The sequence below is a fragment of the Tamandua tetradactyla genome, chromosome 24 (genome assembly GCF_023851605.1).
Source record: "Tamandua tetradactyla isolate mTamTet1 chromosome 24, mTamTet1.pri, whole genome shotgun sequence".
NCBI lineage: Eukaryota > Metazoa > Chordata > Mammalia > Pilosa > Myrmecophagidae > Tamandua > Tamandua tetradactyla.
The window spans coordinates 17122669-17145756 of record NC_135350.1 but is presented as its reverse complement, the minus strand read 5'-3'; the positions used below and the strand labels follow the sequence as shown (position 1 = coordinate 17145756).

General features: G+C 35.8%; 1 protein-coding gene across 2 annotated transcripts in view; it reads left to right on the top strand.

Annotated features, from left to right (window-relative positions):
- AIMP1 (aminoacyl tRNA synthetase complex interacting multifunctional protein 1) overlaps positions 1–23088 on the top strand; it is a 57349-nt gene that overhangs the window by 25127 nt on the left and 9134 nt on the right. For both annotated transcript variants that reach the window (XM_077142627.1, XM_077142626.1), the window contains exons 4-5: positions 3096–3266; positions 12149–12360. In XM_077142627.1, the coding sequence (XP_076998742.1) occupies positions 3096–3266; positions 12149–12360 (383 nt within the window). The remainder of the gene's footprint in view (positions 1–3095; positions 3267–12148; positions 12361–23088) is intronic.

Below are 23088 nucleotides of genomic sequence, written 5' to 3'. Positions count from 1 at the left end.
AACGCTTGGTATGCTGGTTTGAAAGGATGTATGTCCCCTAGAAAAGCCATATTTTGATCTAAATCCCATTTCATAAAGGCAAAATAATCCCTATTCAGTACTGTATGTTTGAAACTGTAATCAGATCATCTCCCTGGAGATGTGATTTAATCAAGAGTGGTTGTGAAGTTGGTTAGGTGATGACATGTCGCCACCCATTTGGGTGGCTCTTGATAAGTTTCTGGAGTCCTATAAAAATGGAAACATTTTGGAGAATGAAGGAGATTCAGAGAGAGCAGAGAATGCTGTAGCACCATGAAGTAGAGTCCACTAGCCAGTGACCTTTGGAGATGAAGAAGGAAAATGCCTCCCAGGGAGCTTCATGAAACAAGAAGCCAGGAGAAGAAGCTAGCAGATGATGCCATGTCTGCCATGTGCCCTTCCAGATGAGAGAGGAACCCTGACTGTGTTCACCATGTGCCTTTCCAGATGAGAGAGAAACTGTGACTGTGCTTGCTGTGTGCATTCTCACTTGAGAGAGAGACCCTGAACTTAATCAGCCTTCTTGAACCAAGTTAGCATTCCCTGGGTGCCTTTGATTGGACAATTCTATGGACTTGTTTTAATTGGGGCTTTATCTCGGCCATAGAACTGTAAACTAGCAACTTATTAAATTCCCCTTTTTTAAAAGCCGTTCTGTTTCTGGTATATTGCATTCCGGCAGCTAGCCAACTAGAACACTTGGTTTCTCATTTTATCATCACACCAGTGCTACTGTGGATTCCTCTTCCTTTTCCAAAAGAGGCTTAGAAAAGGCAAATGATGTTGCCTGAGATTACACAAAAATGGTAGCATTACAGTTCAGAACTTCTGCTTTTATTCTCTGTGCTATCTTTACCTTAATCATCACTGTTCCCTACTGAATACTTAATGAAAAATTAACTATAATTAATATATAGTTAATTTTATTAAGTTTTATTGTATGCCAAGAACTGTGTGCCTGGTGCTTTACATGCATTATTTATTTTATCCTAAAAATATACATACATTGATATCCTTGTTTTAAAAATAAAGAAATTGATGCTTAGAGATATAATTTGCCCAAAATCATATAATTTTTAAGTTATCCAAGTCAGTAAATAATTGTCATTTCAACTATTATGATGTAAATAAAAGGGAACATTTTAAACAGTAATAGCTCTGTTGTAATTTCAAAGTACCACACAGAAAGGCATTGGATCGTAAAAATAAAATATTTCCTAAGTAAGTGAAGGTAGCCCAAAAGCCTATGGTGAAAGTTTCTCTTACTATTTCTTTTGACCACCGTTCCATCAGTGAATTTTTTTTAATGTTGGAGTAGGAATTCTACCCTTAGTTAAATGAAAATAAGGGAAAAATCTATAGTATGTGCTCAGAGGCAATATTGTTTGTCAGTGGAAGGTGCAAGGTTTGTTGATAGCTTTCTAAGACTAGTAGATTTGGATACAGGTACAAAATTAAACAGTTAAAATACTAGCAGTATAAAACTACTTTTCATTTGTCTCAATTGCCTGTAAACATTAAACTTTTAAACTCTTGATTTTATTTGAAGAAATGTCAAAACAAATCAGTGGTTCAAATTCAAGTGTTCCATTCTGTCTAGTAAACTAGGGATAAATAGAACTTCATATTATTAGAAGAATCAAATTAGAATTTTGATGTTCTAGTTTGCTAGCTGCTGGAATGCAATATACCAGAAACGGGATGACTTTTGAAAATGGGAATTTAATAAGTTGCTGGTTTACAGTTCTAAGGCTGAGAAAATGTCCCAATTAAAACAAGTCTATAAAAATGTCCAATCTAAGGCATCCAGATAAAGACACCTTGGTTGAAGAAGGCCGATGAAGTCCAGGGTTTCTCTCTCATCTGGAAGGGCACATAGCAAACAAGGAGTCATCTGCTAGCTTTCTCTCCTGGCTTCTGTTTCATGAAGCTCCCGGGGGAGTGTTTTCCTTCTTCATCTCCAAAGGTCTCTGACTGGTGGACTCTCTGCTTCGTGGTGCTGCAGCATTCTCTGCTCTCTCCGAATCTCTTGCATTCTCCAAAATGTTTCCTCTTTTATAGAGGAAAACTAATCAAGACCCACCCGAATGGGTGGAGACACATCTCCACCTAATCCAGTTTAACAACCACTGTTGATTGAATCACATCTCCGGGGAAATGATCTAATTACAGTTTCAAATATACAGTACTGAATAGGAATTAGAAGAAACAGCTGCCTTTACAAAATGGAATTAGGGTTAAAACATGGCTTTTCTAGGGTACATACATCCTTTCAAACCCGCACATTTGGGAACACTTAGCTTCCTGGAAACAGAAAAAATGCCTACTAGTGTGAATGTTGGCCAGAATCTAAGACACATCGAAATCCCTAACAAGATTATTTTTTCCGTATTTTCTAGGCTATGGGAATGTTATTAGTATCTTAAAACATTGCTGAAGGAATGTCTTTTGCTTCTTTAAAAAGTTGGCTTTTGAAATAGAGTCATAGACAAGTTTTTTCTCCATTAAGTCTAATCTAGAAATAGCTAATATTAAAGCAACATTCTTAGTTGATTATTCAATTTAAAAGAAAACATGAGCAGGAAAACTTGCCATCTTTTTTTTTAGTTGCCAAACTGTAAAAGTATATTTCCCTCACTCACTGTATGTTTGAGGGACTGATTTCTTAACCTCTGTATGGCTGAGATTTATCATCTGTAAAATGCAGACATGACTAGAACCTTCCTTAAAGGATATTTATTAGATGAGTTCATTTATACAAAGCATTTTGAAAGTGTCTGAAGCACAAGTCCATAATAAATGGTTAGCTATTATGGTTAGCTTTAGTTTTTCAAACTTTATTGATTGGTGATCCTTTTTTTAATTCAGTAATGGTCAGAATACACTTGATTTCTTGGCAGCCTTTTTACAGTATCAGACAATAGGTAGGTTCTTAGTAGTGATATGCAGTGAATTTTTCTTTTAAAAAGATGTTAACATTTGTGATTCACAATTCCATATTTCTCATCTTGTTTCTTGATTTAATCTAAATGTAAATATAAATAAATAAAATCTTTTTTCATTTTCTATTTCAGTGAAACAAATACCTTTCCCATCTGGTACTCCACTGCAAGATAATTCTACACTTTCTGGAAGTGTGATACAGTCTACATCAATAACAACCATATCTTCTGGTGCCAGTGAACAGAAAAATGGAGGTAGAGGAGAAGAAGAAAAGAAGGTGAAAGAGAAAATTGAAAAGAAAGGTATTTTTAACATTTGTTTTGTTCTGAATGGTTTATCAAATTTTATCAACATTTTTTACAATGGTGATATCTAAGTAAATTTCAAACCTTTTTGAGGAATCCTTTCCCCAAAATGGAGGCCTCCATCAACTTTTGAACTAGTTCTGTTTATGAAGCTTATATTTGGAATCCATAACATACCTTTGATTATGATGAATGATGATCTTTTGGTTAGACTTGCCTACAAAAGATTATTTAAACTACATATGAAGTATTTAGGTAAACACCTATTTTGAGTCAGGTACTATAAAGAATTTTTATGTGAGTATCCTACATTCCTTAATAGTAATGGGTTTTTGGAACTTTTATTAGCAAGTAATAAAGCCAGGATTCAAATCCAGGTCTGAATATTCTAGAACTCAAATGACTAAATGCTATAGGACATCATGTTTACCATGTTTAGGTATATTTCTTTGGGAAAAGTTTTAACTTGGATTTGCAGTAGTACATCTACCACTGTAGTGACATCAGTAATGACTACTAACTAGTAGGACTGTGGGACCCATGACTTTCTTTCATTGCTTTTGGGAAAGAGCCATCAAGCGGTAACATTGAAAACTGGAAGAGCTGAAGGAGAGGAACTGAGAATAATGGTGAAGACTAAGAATTGTTCAGATTGTCCTGATCTAATGTTTTACCTGGTAGCTTCAGGGTGTCACCGTGCTAGACAGGTGAGGTAAAGAAAAAATCTTAGGTTGGTCATAGCTAACATCAATTTTAATAATAAAAGACTGAAAGCTTTCCCTGTAGGATCAAGAATGAGAGACAGGGATGCCCACTTTCACCACTGTTATTCATCATTATACCAGCAGTTCTAGCTGATCAATTATATAAATAGAAATAAAAGGCATCCACATTGGAAAGGAAGAAGTTAAGCTTTCCCTATTTGCAAGTGGTGTGATCCTAAGTACAGAAAATCTGAAAGAATCCACAACATAGCTCCTACAGCTAATAAAAAAATTCCACAAAATGGCAAGGTACAAGACCAGTGCTCCTAAATTATAATGTTTCTATATATAGGCACTGAACAATCAGAAAAAGAAATCAGGAAAAAATTCCATTTACAATAGAACTAAAAGAATCATTTATCTAGGAATAAATCTAATCGAGGATATAAAAGATTTGTACATAGAGAACTACAAAACATTACAGAAAAAAATCACAGAATACCTAAATAAATGGAAGGATATTCTGTATTCATGGATTGGAACACTAAATATTGTTAAGATGTCAGTTCTCCCCAAAGTAGTTTACAAATTCAACACAGTATCAGTCAAAATTCCAACTGCCTTCTTTGAAGAAATGGAAAAGCTAATCATCAAAATTAACATGTAAGGTTAAAGAAATCTGAATAGCTAAGGCCATCTTGAAAAAGAATGATGAAGTTGAGAACTCACACTTCTGGTCTTAAAACTTAATACATAGCCACAGTAATCCACACTGGTATTTACACAAGGACAGATGTATGGACCAATGCAATCAAATAGATAGTTCAGAAATCAATCCTCACATTTATAACCATCTGATTTTTGACAAGGGCTGAAGACTACTTGGGAAAGAATAGTCTCTTCATATGGTGCTGGGAAAACTGGATCTCCATATGCAAAAGAGTGCAAGTGGAACGCTACTTCACACTGTCTGAAAAATCAACTGAAAATAGATCAAAGACCTAAATATCAGAGCTGAAGCTATCAATCTCCAAGCAGAAAACATAGGGTAACGTCTTTAGGATCTTGTGTCAGGAAATGATTTCTTAGACTTTATACCCAAAGCAGAAGCAGCAAAAAAAAAATGAGATAAATGAGACCTCGTTAAAATTAAAAACTTGCATGCGTCAAAGGACTTTATCATGAAAATAAAACAATAACCTACACAATGGTTGAAAATATTTGGAAATCACATATCTGAAAATGGCTTAGTATCCTGAAATATATACTCACAACCCAATTAAAAAATGACACAAGATTTGAGTTAGTATTTCTTCAAAGAAGATATGCAGATGACCAAAAAGCACATGAAAAGATGTTTAACATCATTAGCCTTAAGGAAAATGCAAGTCAAAACCACAGTGAGATAAATACCATTTCACACCCAGTAGAAAGTTTCTGTTTAAAAAAACAAAAAATTTCAATTATTGGAGAGGTGTGGGGAAATAGGAACACTCATTCATTGCTGTATATGTAAATATGTAAAGTGGTGTAACAGCTGTGAAAGACAGTTTGGTGGTTTTTCAGAAAGTTAAGTGTAGAATTGCCATATGGCCCAGCAATTCAGCAACTATGTACCCAGATTTGAAAGCAGGGACTCAAATGCATATTTGCCCACCGATGTTCATAGCAGCATTACTCGCAATTGCCAAAACTTGGAAGCAACCCGAGGGCCCATCAACTGAAATGGATAAACAAAATTACATACACTGAATAGAATATTATTCAGCAGTAAAAAAGAATGGATAAACCTTGAGGATGTCATATAAAGTGAAGTAAACCAGACACAAAAGGTCAAATATTGTATGATCTCACTGATGTTTAATCATTATGCTAAACAAACTCGAAAATCGGGACAGGTTGGTGGAATAGGAAGTTAAGACTTAAAATGTGTGGAGTTTCTATTTGGATCAATGGAAAAGCTTTACTAGTGAATACTGGTGATGGTAATACAATATTGTGAGCATAATTAACAGCACTGTATCATATATTTGAATGTGATTTAAAGAGGACCTTTTAAATTGTAATATGTTACTAGAATAAAAGTTAAAAAAAAATTCATGGGACTGTACAACACAAACAGTGAAACCTAAGGTAAGTCATGGATTATAGTTAATAGAACAATTATAAAAATGTGCTTTCATTAGTTTTAACAAATGTACCACACTAATGCAAGGTGTTAATAATAAAGTGGTATATGGGAACCCTGTATTTTATGCATTATTTTTCATGAATCTACAACTTCTCTGATAAAAAGAAGTCTTAGGCTGAAAGAGGAAAAAGTTTCTATAATAATAATAATAATATAATAATAATTATTATTATCACCAGGATGAGGTAGTTCCTGAATGATCTTTCTTTCTTTCACAGGGTATTTTTAATAGGTTAAAAATGACCTGTACCTAATGAGTCTAGCTTTTGGATTAGGCAAGCTTCATTGAGTTTTCTAATTTATTCCATAAATAGATGGACCTAGAGTGCATCATACCCTGAATTCGGTGTAGATCTGCTCCAGACTATAGATTAGGAGATACTTCTGACCCAAGTACGTTTCAGTGTTTATACTCTAGAAAATGTTACCCAATTTTTGGCTAAAGAATACATTGTTCTCAGAGGCCTCTAACTGGGAATTTTCAGTAATGTACAGTTTAGTTAATTTCTTAATTTGTATTCTATTATAATTAACCAAGTAGCTCCAGCAATTCAATAATGTTAAAGAGTTACCTGGCAGTAAAAAGAAATGTTAACAAATGTACTTGAAGATTGTGGTCTTTGTCTTACAGAGAAAGATGTTTGTCATCTTTAATCTTATACATTTCTTGACAAACCATTAATGAATTTCAGTGGTCAATATGAACTTTCTTAACAAAAGAGATTCCTTTTCATACTGCGTTTGAATGTTAGATTGCTTTCTATGTCCTGGGTACTGAGGATTCAAGTCCTATATATAAATATTAAATAAGGCTTAATTCTAATGATTAAGATTATAATGTGTATTGCCGTGTAACAAATTACTCAAAACTTAATGCCTTACAGAAAGATAAACATCTGTTATCTCACAGATTCTTAGAGTCAGGAATTTGGGTGAAGCTTCAGCTGAGTCCTTCTGGCTCAGGATCTCTCACAAGATTATAATTAAGTGTCAGCTGAGGCTGCAGTCATCTCAAGTCTTGACTGGGAAAGGACTTGCCTCTAAGATCACGCACATCAGCACTCACATGTGTGCTAAATCTCACGTTTTGGCAGATGTCTGCTCCTTACTGGCTATTGGCCAGCGACATTGGTTCTTTACACATAAAGCCTGCCCGTAGAGCTACTCACAATATAATAGCTTACCTTGACCCATAAAGAAGGTTCTAAGGGGTAAAGTAGAAGAGAATAAGCAAGGTGGAAGTAATAGTCTTTATATAACATAATCCTGTAAGTGGCAACCGATCATTTTTGTCTTATCCTATTCTTTAGAAGAGAATCACTGTCCAACTCATATACACTTAAGGAGAAGAGATTACACAAGGTTAGGGGCGTAGTCATTGGAGACCATCTTAGAGGCTGCCAAACACAAATATTATTTAGAAATATTTAATAAGGATCAGTTTTAAATAATACCGTTTTGCTTTATTGCAGATGATAAACACTTATTATAATTTAACTATGAAAGAAATGGATGTAGAAGTGAAGAATACCAAACTGTGTGTTTTAGGATTTGTTGCATTCCTTTCTCAGATGTTGTGAGAAACAGCATAATTCTCTGTTGTCAGTTTCCTTTGGTCCTGTTTCTGTTCCCTCTGTTGGTTAGAAGTAGATACATACTATGTATCCTTTCTACACAACTTTACCACTAGGAAGTTGTGTGGGTTGTATGGTTACAATGAAAATAAGTTTGACTAAATTAAATTCTTGTACTTGATAAATATTTTTAAGAAGTAGTCAGAAAACAGTCTTACAGCCTGTTCTTACAAGTTTGGTGAAATGTACACACTCACTTCTCCAGAGAGGATGCTCTGTTATTCTGACTGTAGGATCATTCCACCTTCTAGTAAGATGAGGCAACAAAGTCTTCCTTTAAGTGTGTTTTAGGGGTAGCAGGGAGATAAAGGGCTTATAAAACCAAATGTAGCTTCAGGTCTAGAAGAACAGCTCTGTCCAATGGAATTTTCTGTGATAATGAAAATGTCCTATCCAGTAACCATATGTAGCTACTGAGCATTTGAAATATGATTTAGAATGACTAGATACCTGAATTTTAATTTTTTTAATTTTTAAAAAAATTTAATTGTGAATAGTCACATGTGGCCAGTGGCTACCATATTGGGCAACATAGATACGAAGAGCTATTCCACAGGTGTTTGGCTGCTAGGATTGCTAGATTCCAAAATTCTGTTCATGCAAGGACTATGGCCCCTACAGTCCTTCTAGACAATCATGTATGTTGAACATCACTCTTTTTGCCAGTGAAAATTATTTCTAAAATTTTTCATAATAACTAGCAAAGCTCATGTATATCTGCAGTCACTTCTGGAATGTGGACTTCTGACTAAGGTATTTCAGATACCCAGGAAGTAGATTAAAGTTAAAAATATATTTGAGCATATATTTATATATATATGTACACTTGTATATATAAAGATGCACACACATATAGATATACTATTCATGCTATAATATTATAAGAAAATAGTTTATCATTCAAAGTAACTGTTGTTAGAATTTGGGGTGTATTTTCTTTAGTAATTTGTAATACGTATTTCTATATCATTTGAGTTAACAAGAAGTAATCTTTGCTAATTAATTAGATGGAAAATGGTATTTTTTTATTTGCTGAAAAATTTTAAATTTCATTTCATTATTTATTTTAATGTTTAAACTCTTGCAATAGTTTTGTGTTGTTGTTTTGTTTTGTTTGGCATGGGCAGGTACCAGAATCGAACCCGGGTCTCCGGCATGGCAGGCGAGAATTCTGCCACTGAGCCACCATCGCACCGCCCTTGCACTAGTTTTTGAAAGTTGGTGAACACTAACAAATTATTTCTCCCACAGGACTATAACCATGTATTCCCAGACAGTATAAATGTATGGTTGAACTAACAGTAAGATACATCACCATTTTTTAATTATATAATAAAATGTTATCAAGTATCCAAATATTAAGTAACAGAGCTCAAAGGCATATAAAATATTAGATGTTTGTTGAAGTGATTAGCAGAAACGTTCCTTTTTGCAAGAGAGGTTGGGAAAAGAAGGACTCGGTAAAAATACAAAAATATTTAGTGGAGGTATAAACCTGATGTATACTGGTGAGAATGTGGGAGATATAAACTTAAAATGAATAGGCAAATAACTATATAGAGCCTACTTCCAGTGTTTGAAATGACTGAAGGAATAAGGCACATAAGGTCTAGAGTGTTCATAGTTCTTGGTATTTTAATTCTGCATGATGCTAAAAATATGCATACTTGTGCTAGGTATTTTGGCACTTAATCTTTAAATTTCTTATATATTGATAAGATTCTGGCGTAGGATTAGATTTGTAACTCAATACTGCCTGATTTCAGGAAAGGTAAAATGTTATAAATGATAAGTTCATTTTAAATGCTGACTAGCAAGATTCTTTTGCTATGTGTCCAGATAGGCTAATCGTAACTCAAACAGAGGTTACAATTCTGTCACACTCATATCATGATAAAACTGCTTTTCTGACTCTTATGGAAGCTTCATTACATTTATTCACCAGTCTGTTGGTTAATATATACAACAGATTAAGTTCACTCAAGTTCCACTGCAAGGCAGTAGCTTCAGACATCTTGGTTTTATTAAATGCAGCATTTGTTTCTGTTACCATTGGGATCTTTGAAGCATGGCTGCATTTTGGGATGATACTTCTCCAAATGTAAAAGTTGTTTACTGTTAAAAGCTTCATGCTGCTTTTTGTCTTATGAGCTATACTGCATCTTCATATTTCATTCCACCTTCAATCATTGCAAGGGCAAAGGTGTTCTCCCAAGACTTGCAGCATAATGGATAGTAATGCAGTCACCAGGTTCTTTACCAAACTTAATTTTTATAAGAATTAATCAGTCATCAGTATGTTTGGGGTGGTGTGTGATTATCAAAAGGCCAATCAAGAGCATGGATGCTTCTCTGCAAGAGCAGTGTCCTCAGTTGGTTCACATGTTCTTAGTATTGTGGTAGCTCCATACTTCTTAAGTCCCTCTGTAAATTTGCTTAAGGTTGTATTGGTTGGATTATATGTGATAAGAAATCTCATATTCTTGTATGTGACTTCTACAGGAGCAGGGCTGTTCATTTGCACCATGTTAATTTAGTTAAAAATTGAATACAGAAATGATTTAGAGAAAGTGAAGTCTATTTTAGTATAATCCACTTAAAATTCTCAGTGCTTTGAGTATGAAGTTGGGAGTAATGGAAAATGAAATGAACCCCCTAACAAGAAGTAGCAGTTCTTCAATTTAGTAATACTAATGCAATATAAAGAAGTGCACTAATGTTTACCCCATCCAGGTCAGAGCTTTTGCAAAATGCTCTGCAGATTTCAATTCAACACTTCTGTGACCCGGTTAACAGCTCTTATGGGGATCTCTTGGCAGAGGTAGTAGCAAATTTCTACAGTTCGTTTGTCTGCATAGGGGTTGCACAGTGCCTGGCAGTAATCTCCACTGTCGTTTAGAAACTCCATAACTGTGTGACCAAGAACACCACAAAACTGAAGAATATTTTTACTCTTTGAACATTGTGGCCTAATCATACAGCTGGTCCCAAGGTGGTAGCAAAACAAACAACAGCTGCAGGGCAGGGGATGAGTGTGGTTGTTGTGGGCCAGTGACAATGGCACCAAGCTCTATCATTCAGTGAGAGGTTCCAAGGACAGCGAGTCACCAACCCGGTCCAGGGAGCCAATGTGCACACTAAGTTTGCTAATAAAATTTTAAAAGCTGTTTCATATTTTAAATTAGCTGTATCGCCTCTTTTGTAAATTATATGTTAATTGTGAAAGTCTGTTATAAAAAATTCTCCTTTCCTGCTCCATGCATAGTTATTCTTTGTGCATCTGTATTCTTTATGTATGTAATATTTGTCACATATTCTTCATTATGTACATGTCTGTCTCCTGTAAAAGAAATTTTTAATTCCTTGACAGCCTGGACCATTCATATCATTTCCAGTGCCTTAGCTCTCAGTAAATATTTGTTCAAAGATTAACAAAAGATATAGTTGAGAAAAATGTTTCCAGATTACAGTAGTTTACCTCTGTGCTGCAGATTGGAAAGTTAGATTCATTTTGATTTTATCAAAATTTCATTTTGATTTTAAATTTGTTTCTGCCAGAGAAGATATATGTAAAACTAAAGGAATAAACATTTTTTACCTTTTTACTCTGTTGCAGGATGCATTTTGACCAAGTGGCTTAAGTAATCATATATTAATAAGTTATATTATCAGCATATAAACAAAATTAAGATTATTTTTAAATAATCAAATAAAATAATCCCTTCTTCTCAAATAGTTGCTATGGATAAACCTGAAGTCCTAATAATTAATTGTATCAGAGAAATCTAAGAAATAGGGAAATTCCTTATATATATATACATTTGTATATATACTTGATTAAAGAACCATTTAATCACTGGAATTGTATAATCTCACTGTCATTCATTCCATCAATTTGCTACTGATTTAGAGTTCTTTGTAAATAAAGGATATTTCACCCTCTAAATTGTCACAGTGGAAATTTCAAAGGATTTCTTACTTGTTTTAAAGAAAGGCAAACTTTTTCTCTGAAGAACCAATTAGTATAGATGTTAGACTCTGTAGGCCATAAATCTCTGTCACAGATACCCAACTCTACCTTTGTAGCACAGAAGCAACCATAGATAAATATAAATGGACAGGCATAGTTGAATTCCAATAAAATTTTATTTAAAGAAATAAGTGGTGGGCCACATTTTGCTCAGGAGTCATAATTTGCCAACCTCTGCTCTTTGTCTTTAACTGTAGGTATAGACAGTTATTCAACAGAGAAATAGTTAAATAGAGGTCAAGATGTTATGGATTAAATAATTCTTTTGTAATTGTATTTTTGCCTTAGTTCTGATTTCCCCCATTGTACTATTTTTTTAGGAGAGAAGAAGGAGAAAAAACAGCAGTCACTAGCAGGAAGTGCTGATTGTAAGCCAATAGATGTTTCCCGCCTGGATCTTAGGATTGGTTGTATTATCACTGCCAGAAAACACCCTGATGCAGATTCTTTGTATGTAGAAGAAGTAGATGTGGGTGAAACAGCCCCTAGAACGGTTGTCAGTGGCCTGGTGAATCATGTTCCTCTTGAACAGGTAAACTGTACACCTGAAAATTACTTCTGTGTACATGTCTCTTTTCATTCCCTCTATCTTGATGTTTTGCCATTATAATTCTGTATCAGATGAGCTTATAACATGAGCCCAATACGGATTAGGCGAATTTGATTGAATTTGATGAATTCCAGAAAAAAGAATAAAGCCGCTGAAAACTACAAAAGATCTATGCATTAAGAGAATCTGAGGATAAAAGGAAGAAAAGATGTATTTTTTCTTTTTTTTTGAACATTTTTAGTTTTGTATCTTATATGGAAAACAATATATATATATTTCAATATCTAAGTAATGACAAAATAAAAACTAATCAGTTTTTTAAAGAATAAAGTAAGAATATTTAAAATAGCAAGTTCAGTTTCTGTGAATCCCCTCTGCTTCTCTCAGATATACAAATAATTTTGGGTACTACAGAAATAAAATATGTTTTTACTTTTAGATTGGTTTATATACTAGTGATTTTAGAAATAAAGGAATAATGAAATTCCATGATGGAATGAGGAGGAGGAGGAGGATGATGATGACAGTGAATATGGCTGTTGTTTACAAAGCACTTAACATATACCCTGACCTGTGTAAATTTTTATCATACACTATTTCATTTAATACTATGCATTACTCTTTGTTAAGTAATGTCATCCCCTTTACAGATGAGGCTAGGAAAGTGAAACACCTTGTGCATTTAAGTAATACATACATCTCCATCTGAATCCAATGTTGAGTGCCCTTAATTCCAGCACTGGTCAACCTCCCTTTTTCTCATTCAAGTCTTGAGGCTTCTAACTACAGGAGTTCTACAATTTTTAGTGCCGTACTTATGATTTAGGTTAAAAATCACAAGCTGTCATTTTATGGAAGGAATGTAATCCCAGAAGAATTTTCATTTTTCTTAGATGGTGTTTTAAAAATTTCACATGAAATTTCACCTTTGAAAGTCCAGATTTCTTAATTCTGTAAAAATGAGAACTAACTGTACCAAGCACCCATTTTCCCAAGTCATCAATTGGGTAACACTAAGTAGTGGGTGCCCGAATTTAGGTCGAAGGTGCACTCTTCAGATCACCGTGGTTCCAGTCATTCCATAGTTTTTTTCATAGCTGATGTGAAGGTCCAGTTGTGATTAGTTGGTATTTATAATTACCCTTCTGTTATTTTTACCTTTGTAAAGTTAAGAGGAAAATAACCTATTTCTTATACCATGTCTCGGGAAAACAAGAGGGGTACTCTTTGTTTATTGTATTGTGTGCTTTACTCATTTATTTTCCTGGTAAACATTTGTGTTTTGATACCTGATCTATGCTATTATCTGTACCAAGCTTACAGGCTTTCAGGTGCCCTCTTCTGAACACACTTACTTCCTTTCTTTCTTGATTTTAAGTACTATATTTACCTTCCCAAAGAATTAGTTTTTAAGAAAATATATAATGACAATGGAAAGAATAAAAAACAGTAGTAGTTTTTAACTTGCTTTATACATGTCTTCTATATTAATCATCTACCAGTTTTTTCTGTTCATTGCCAACTCTGCTGATTCTTGGCTTTATGAACTTGTGCAGTGCTGATTCTTGACTTTATGAACTTGTGCAGATCTGTGTATTTATTCATTCATATTTCTGTATGCAAATATTTCTTGAGCACCACCTACAGTGTATGAGACACTATTCTACACCCAAAGAATACAGTAGTGAATTTTAAAAAGTCCTGTTTTTATGAAATTCACATTTATTGAGGGGTGCCAGAAAATTATCAAGACATAAGTAAATATATAGTATGTTAAATAGTAATAAATGCCAAGAAAAAAATAAATCAGGGAAAGAAACTAGATGTGGATGCTAGCATGACATTGCTATTTTATGAAGTAGCCAGGGAAGGCCTCACAGAGAAAGTGACATTTAAGTAAAGATCTGAGGAAATGAAGAAAGCGAGTCATGTGTCTGTTTGGGAGGAGAGCATTTCAAGCAGCAGAAACAGCAAGGACAAAGACCCTGAGGCAAGTGGATGCTTGGGATGTTCAAGGAACAGCAGGAGTCCAGTGTTGCTAGAGTAGAGAAAATGAGGGGTAAAGTAGTGGGACATCAGTTCACTTATAAAGGTGCCAGATTACAAAAGTTTTATAGATCATTGTGAAGACTGAATTTTATTCTGGGTAAGCTGGAAAGCCATTGGAAGATTTTTGAACAAGGCAGTAACATGGTCTGTCTTACATTTGAATAGGATCATTCTGGCTGCTTTGCTTAGAGGAAAAAAAATGGAATTAGAAAGATCAGTTAAGAACATTTTCTTTTACAAAAAAGGAAATATTCTTGGCATATGTGCATGCTTTTTTCTTTCTTAAATTTCACCTTGCATAAGACCAGGGTGCCTTCATAATTCCTTATGAAGTTAGGCTCATAAGGAACTCTGGAGAAAGGAATCATCTGATTTTGAACCAGCTCAAATTGGAAAAACTCTTCCTCATTGGGGCTTCTTTTCTATTCTCAAAAGTTACAAATGATATCTTCTCTCCCAGAGCTGTCATTCATGGCCATAAACAAAGCTATTAATAAAAACGTCTGTATTTAACTGATCAAGACAGTAATAGTAAACATTCTGTAAAGCAGAAGCACTTAGTTTCTGTGCTGGTTGGAATCTATGGTGGACCCCAGAAAAGCCATGTCTTTAATCCTTGTTCTAATTTGCTAGCTGCCAGAACGCAATACACCAGAAACAGAATGGCTTTTAAAAGGGGTAATTTAATGAGTTGCTAGTTTATAGTTCTAAGGCTGAGGAGATGTCCCAATTAGACAAGTCTATAGAAATATCCAATCAAAGGCATCCAGGAAAAGATACCTTGGTTCAAGAAGGCCAGTGAAGTTCAGGGTTTCTCTCTCAGCTGAGAAGACACATGGCGAACACAGTCAGGGCTTCTCTCTCAGCTGGAAGGGCACGTGGTGAACACTGCATCATCTGCTAGCTTTCTCTCCTGCCTTCCGGTTTCATGAAGCTCCCCAGGAGGCATTTTCCTTCTACATCTCCACGCTGGCTCATGGACTCTCTGCTTCATGGTGCTGCTCTCTCTGAATCTCCCATTCTCCAAAATGTTTCCTTTTTTATAGGATGCCAGTAAACCAATCAAGACCCACCCAAATGGGTGGAGACATGTCATCACCTAATCCAGTTTAACAGCCACTCTTGACTATATCACATCATCTAGGGAGATGATCTGATTACAGTTTCAAACATACAGTATTGAATAGGGACTACTTCATCTTTATGAAATGGGATTTTGATCAAAACATGGCTTTTCTAGGGGGCATACTTCCTTTCAAACCAGCACAATCCTCATTCAGTATTGCTGGGTGGGAACATTTTGATTGTTCTCATGGAGATGTGACCCACCCAGTTGTTGGTGGTAACTTTTAATTAGATGATTTGCATGAAGGTATGTGTCCACCCGTTGAAGGTGGAGTTGCTTACTAGAAACCTTTTAAAAGAGGAAATATTTTGGAGAGAGTGCTTTATGTAGAGCCATGAAAAAGCCAATAGATGCTGCCATGTTTGCCATGTGCCCTTCCAGCTGAGAGAGAAACATTGAATTTTCTTGGCCTTCTTGAACCAAGGTATCTTTCCCTGGATGCCTTAGATTGGACGTTTCCATAACTTGTTTTAATTGGAACATTTTCTAGGCCTTAGAATTGTAAACTAGCAGCTCAGTAAATTCCCCTTGTTAAAAGCCATTCCATTTCTGATATATTGCATTCTGGCAGCTAGCAAACTAGAACAGTCCCCAAAATTAAATATCAAATTTTGTAGATTTGTTTATTTTTCTACACAAGAGGATCACAGCTATTTGAACCCTAAAGGATTACATCGAGCTAATCCTGTTGTATTTTTTTTTTATTAATTAAAAAAAGAATTAACAAAACAATTAGAAATCATTCCAATCTACATGTACAATCAGTAATTCTTAATAACATCACATAGTTGCATATTCATCATTTCTTAGTACATTTGCATCGATTTAGAAAAAGAAATAAAAAGACAACAGAATAAGAATTAAAACAATAATAGAAAGAAAAAAAACAAAAAAAACAAAAACAAAAAACCTATACCTCACATGCAGCTTCATTCAGTGTTTTAACATAATTGCATTACAATTGGGTAGTATTGTGCTGTCCATTTCTGAGTTTTTATATCCAGTCCCGTTGTACAGTCTGTATCCCTTCATCTCCAATTATCCCTTCTGTTTTTTTTTTTTTTTTAATTAACGGAAAAAAAGAAATTAACCCAACATTTAGAGATCATACCATTCTACACATGCAATCATTAATTCTTAACATCATCACATAGATGCATGATCATCATTTCTTAGTACATTTGCATTGGTTTAGAAGAACTAGCAACATAACCGAAAAAGATATAGAATGTTAATATAGAGAAAAAAATAAAAGTAATAATAGTAAAATCAAAACAAAACAACACAAAACAAAACAAAAACCTATAGGTCAGATGCAGCTTCATTCAGTGTTTTAACATGATTACTTTACAATTAGGTATTATTGTGCTGTCCATTTTTGAGTTTTTGTATCTAGTCCTGTTGCACAGTCTGTATCCCTTCAGCTTCAATTACCCATTGTCTTACCCTGTTTCTAACTCCTGCTGAACTCTGTTACCAATGACATATTTCAAGTTTATTCTCGAATGTCCGTTCACATCAGTGGGACCATACAGTATTTGTCCTTTAGTTTTTGGCTGGATTCACTCAGCATAATATTCTCTAGGTCCATCCACGTTATTACATGGTTCATAAGTTTATCTTGTCTTAAAGCTGCATAATATTCCATCGTATGTATATACCACAGTTTGTTTAGACACTCTTCTGTTGATGGAGATTTTGGCTGTTTCCATCTCTTTGCAATTGTAAATAATGCTGCTATAAACATTGGTGTGCAAATGTCCGTTTGTGTCTTTGCCCTTAAGTCCTTTGAGTAGATACCTAGCAATGGTATTGCTGGGTCGTATGGCAGTTCTATATTCAGCTTTTTGAGGAACCGCCAAACTGCCTTCCACAGTGGTTGCACCCTTTGACATTCCCACCAACAGTGGATAAGTGTGCCTCTTTCTCCGCATCCTCTCCAGCACTTGTCATTTTCTGTTTTGTTGATAATGGCCATTCTGGTGGGTGTGAGATGATATCTCATTGTGGTTTTGATTTGCATTTCTCTAATGGCCAGGGACATTGAGCATCTCTTCATGTGCCTCTTGGCCATCCGTATTTCCTCTTCTGAGAGGTGTCTGTTCAAGTCTTTTTCCCATTTTGTAATTGGGTTGGCTGTCTTTTTGTTGTTGAGATGAACAATCTCTTTATAAATTCTGGATACTAGACCTTTATCTGATATATCATTTCCAAATATTGTCTCCCATTGTGAAGGCTGTCTTTCTACTTTCTTGATGAAGTTCTTTGATGCACAAAAGTGTTTAATTTTGAGGAGCTCCCATTTATTTATTTCCTTCTTGAGTGCTCTTGCTTTAGGTTTAAGGTCCAGAAAACCGCCTCCAGTTGTAAGATCCATAAGATATCTCCCAACATTTTCCCCTAACTGTTTTATGGTCTTAGACCTAATGTTTAGATCTTTGATCCATTTTGAGTTAACTTTTGTATAGGGTGTGAGAGATGGGTCTTCTTTCATTCTTTTGCATATGGATATCCAGTTCTCTAGGCACCATTTATTGAAGAGACTGTTCTGTCCCAGGTGAGTTGGCTTGACTGCCTTATCAAAGATCAAATGTCCATAGATGAGAGGGTCTATATCTGAGCACTCTATTCGATTCCATTGGTCGATATATCTATCTTTATGCCAATACCATGCTGTTTTGACCACTGTGGCTTCATAATATGCCTTAAAGTCAGGCAGCGCGAGACCTCCAGCTTCGTTTTTTTTCCTCAAGATGTTTTTAGCAATTCGGGGCACCCTGCCCTTCCAGATAAATTTGCTTATTGGTTTTTCTATTTCTGAAAAATAAGTTGTTGGGATTTTGATTGGTATTGCATTGAATCTGTAAATCAATTTAGGTAGGATTGACATCTTAACTATATTTAGTCTTCCAATCCATGAACACGGTATGCCCTTCCATCTATTTAGGTCTTCTGTGATTTCTTTTAGCAGTTTTTTGTAGTTTTCTTTATATAGGTTTTTTGTCTCTTTAGTTAAATTTATTCCTAGGTATTTTATTCTTTTAGTTGCAATTGTAAATGGGATTCGTTTCTTGATTTCCCCCTCAGCTTGTTCATTACTAGTGTATAGAAATGCTACAGATTTTTGAATGTTGATCTTGTAACCTGCTACTTTGCTGTACTCATTTATTAGCTCTAGTAGTTTTGTTGTGGATTTTTCCGGGTTTTCGACGTATAGTATCATATCGTCTGCAAACAGTGATAGTTTTACTTCTTCCTTTCCAATTTTGATGCCTTGTATTTCTTTTTTTGTCTAATTGCTCTGGCTAGAACCTCCAACACAATGTTGAATAATAGTGGTGATAGTGGACTTCCTTGTCTTGTTCCTGATCTTAGGGGGAAAGTTTTCAATTTTTCCCCATTGAGGATGATATTAGCTGTGGGTTTTTCATATATTCCCTCTATCATTTTAAGGAAGTTCCCTTGTATTCCTATCTTTTGAAGTGTTTTCATCAGGAAAGGATGTTGAATCTTGTCGAATGCCTTCTCTGCATCAATTGAGATGATCATGTGATTTTTCTGCTTTGATTTGTTGATATGGTGTATTACATTAATTGATTTTCTTATGTTGAACCATCCTTGCATACCTGGGATGAATCCTACTTGGTCATGATGTATAATTCTTTTAATGTGCTGTTGGATACGATTTGCTAGAATTTTATTGAGGATTTTTGCATCTGTATTCATTAGAGAGATTGGTCTGTAGTTTTCTTTTTTTGTAATATCTTTGCCTGGTTTTGGTATGAGGGTGATGTTGGCTTCATAGAATGAATTAGGTAGTTTTCCCTCCACTTCGATTTTTTTGAAGAGATTGAGGAGAATTGGTACTAATTCTTTCTGGAACGTTTGGTAGAATTCACATGTGAAGCCATGTGGTCCTGGACTTTTCTTTTTAGGAAGCTTTTGAATGACTAATTCAATTTCTTTACTTGTGATTGGTTTGTTGAGGTCATCTATGTCTTCTTGAGTCAAAGTTGGTTGTTCATGTCTTTCCAGGAACCCGTCCATTTCCTCTAAATTGTTGTATTTAGTAGCGTAAAGTTGTTCATAGTATCCTGTTATTACCTCCTTTATTTCTGTGAGGTCAGTAGTTATGTCTCCTCTTCCATTTCTGATCTTATTTATTTGCATCCTCTCTCTTCTTCTTTTTGTCAATCTTGCTAAGGGCCCATCAATCTTATTGATTTTCTCATAGAACCAACTTCTGGCCTTATTGATTTTCTCTATTGTTTTCATGTTTTCAATTTCATTTATTTGTGTTCTAATCTTTGTTATTTCTTTCCTTTTGCTTGCTTTGGGGTTAGCTTGCTGTTCTTTCTCCAGTTCTTCCAAATGGATAGTTAATTCCTGAATTTTTGCCTTTTCTTCTTTTCTGATATAGGCATTTAGAGCAATAAATTTCCCTCTTAGCACTGCCTTTGCTGCGTCCCATAAGTTTTGATATGTTGTGTTTTCATTTTCATTCGCCTCGAGGTATTTGATAATTTCTCTTGCAATTTCTTCTTTGACCCAGTCGTTGTTTAGGAGTGTGTTGTTGAGCCTCCACGTATTTGTGAATTTTCTGGCACTCTGCCTATTATTGATTTCCAACATCATTCCTTTATGGTCCGAGAAAGTGTTGTGTAAGATTTCAATCTTTTTAAATTTGTTAAGACTTGCTTTGTGACCCAGCATATGGTCTATCTTTGAGAATGATCCATGAGCACTTGAGAAAAAGGTGTATCCTGCTGTTGTGGGATGTAATGTCCTATAAATGTCTATTAAGTCTAGTTCATTTATAGTAATATTCAGATTCTCTATTTCTTTGTTGATCCTCTGTCTAGATGTTCTGTCCCTTGATGAGAGTGGTGAGTTGAAGTCTCCAACTATTATGGTATATGAGTCTATTTCCCTTTTCAATGTTTGCAGTATATTCCTCACGTATTTTGGGGCATTCTGATTCGGTGCGTAAATATTTATGATTGTTATGTCTTCTTGTTTAATTGTTCCTTTTATTAGTATATAGTGTCCTTCTTTGTCTCTTTTAACTGTTTTACATTTGAAGTCTAATTTGTTGGATATTAGTATAGCCACTCCTGCTCTTTTCTGGTTGTTATTTGCATGAAATATCTTTTCCCAACCTTTCACTTTCAACCTATGTTTATCTTTGGGTCTAAGATGTGTTTCCTGTAGACAGCATATAGAAGGATCCTGTTTTTTAATCCATTCTGCCAATCTATGTCTTTTGATTGGGGAATTCAGTCCATTGACATTTAGTGTTATTACTGTTTGGATAATATTTTCCTCTAACATTTTGCCTTTTGTATTATATATATCATATCTGATTTTCCTTCTTTCTACACTCTTTTCCATATCTCTCTCTTCTGTCTTTTTGTATCTGACTCTAGTGCTCCCTTTAGTATTTCTTGCAGAGCTGGTCTCTTGGTCACAAATTCTTTCAGTGACTTTTTGTCTGAGAATGTTTTAATTTCTCCCTCATTTTTGAAGGATAATTTTGCTGGATATAGGAGTCTTGGTTGGCAGTTTTTCTCTTTTAGTATTTTAAATATATCATCCCACTGTCTTCTAGCTTCCATGGTTTCTGCTGAGAAATCTACACAAAGTCTTATTGGGTTTCCCTTGTATGTAATGGATTGTTTTTCTCTTGCTGCTTTCAAGATCTTCTCTTTCTCTTTGATCTCTGACATTCTAACTAGTAAGTGTCTTGGAGAACGCCTATTTGGGTCTAATCTCTTTGGGGTGCGCTGCACTTCTTGGATCTGTAATTTTAGGTCTTTCATAAGAGTTGGGAAATTTTCAGTGATAATTTCTTCCATTAGTTTTTCTCCTCCTTTTCCCTTCTCTTCTCCTTCTGGGACACCCACAACACGTATATTTGTGCGGTTCATATTGTCCTTGAGTTCCCTGATACCCTGTTCAAATTTTTCCATTCTTTTCCCTATAGTTTCTGTTTCTTTTTGGAATTCAGATGTTCCATCCTCCAAATCACTAATTCTATCTTCTGTCTCTTTAAATCTATCATTGTAGCTATCCATTATTTTTTCTATGTTTGCTACTTTATCCTTCACTTCCATAAGTTCTGCGATTTGTTTTTTCAGTTTTTCTATTTCTTCCTTATGTTCAGCCCATGTCCTCTTCATGTCCTCCCTCAATTTATCAATTTCATTTTTGAAGAGGTTTTCCATTTCTGTTCGTATATTCAGCATTCGTTGTCTCAGCTCTTGTGTCTCATTTGAGCTATTGGTTTGTTCCTTTGACTGAGCCATATTCTCAATCTTTTGAGCGTGGACAGTTATCTTCTGCTGCTGGCGTCTGGGCATTTATTCAGATTTCTCTTGGTGTTGGACCCAGCAAGGTTGTAATATTTTTCTGTGAAATCTCTGGGTTCTGTTTTTCTTATCCTGCCCAGTAGGTGGCGCTCGTGGCACCCGTTTGTCTGCGGGTCCCACCAGTAAAAGGTGCTGTGGGACCTTAAACTTTGGAAAACTCTCGCCGTCCTGGGGGTTCGCTAGCCGAAGCAGCTTGAGCCGGCCCGGGGTCCGAACGCAGGGAGGGTTGCTGGTCGCCGCAGCCAGGGAAAGAGCCCGTCCGAATTTCCTAGTCGGCCCTGGGCAACAAGCGTGGCGGGAGGGCGCCAGCGGCAGCGGCCCGCCCGAGAGAGTGCACGTTCCCCGGGAGTCACGGGTTTGGAAGGGGCCTCCCCCACCCGTCACCGTTCTCCGCGGCCTGGGGGTTTCCAATCCAATTCTCTCAGTTGGTCCGGGGGCTGCGCGTGGTGTGGGCGCCAGCCGTCTTTGTTTCAGGGGACCGCCTCTCCAATTCTCCCAGCCGGCCCGGGAAGGGGGAAGGGAGTAACTCCGGCTGCTTGCCACCCCGCCCGGTAAGGCCCGCGCGCCTCGGCGATCTCACCCGAGCTGCTTCTCTCAGCCAGCCAGCCGTTCCAGGATGGGGTACGCTGTCTTTTTTATCTCTGTTGTGGCTTTGGGCGCTTTCTGTATCGTTTCTACTCCCCTAGTAGGTGTCCTGGAGAAGAAACTAAGATCCGCGCATCTTACTAAGCCGCCATCTTCCAGGAAGTCCTCACTCTGGGATTTATCGGGGCATCACTCTTTTTTTTTTTTTTTTTTTTTTAAAGGAAAGACAGAGAGAAGGAAGGAAGGATAGAAGGAAGGAAGGAAGGAAGAAAGGGAAACATTTTTTAAACATTTTCTTGTTTTATTGTATTCTGTTTCTCCGTTTTTGTTACATGGGCTGGGGCCGGGAATCGAACCGAGGTCCTCCGGCATAGCAGGCAAGCACTTTGCCCGCTGAGCCACCGCGGCCCGCCGGGGCATCACTCTTGTTTTAATTTTTTTCTCACTTTCTTGCATTTCTTCAGATCTGTCTTCTTAGAGAAACTAATGCCTTAATGATTTTCTGGTAGCTCTGTATTTTTTTTTTTTACACTTACTTGCTGTAACCACTTTTTTGTTTTGTTTTGTTTTTGTTTTTTTAAT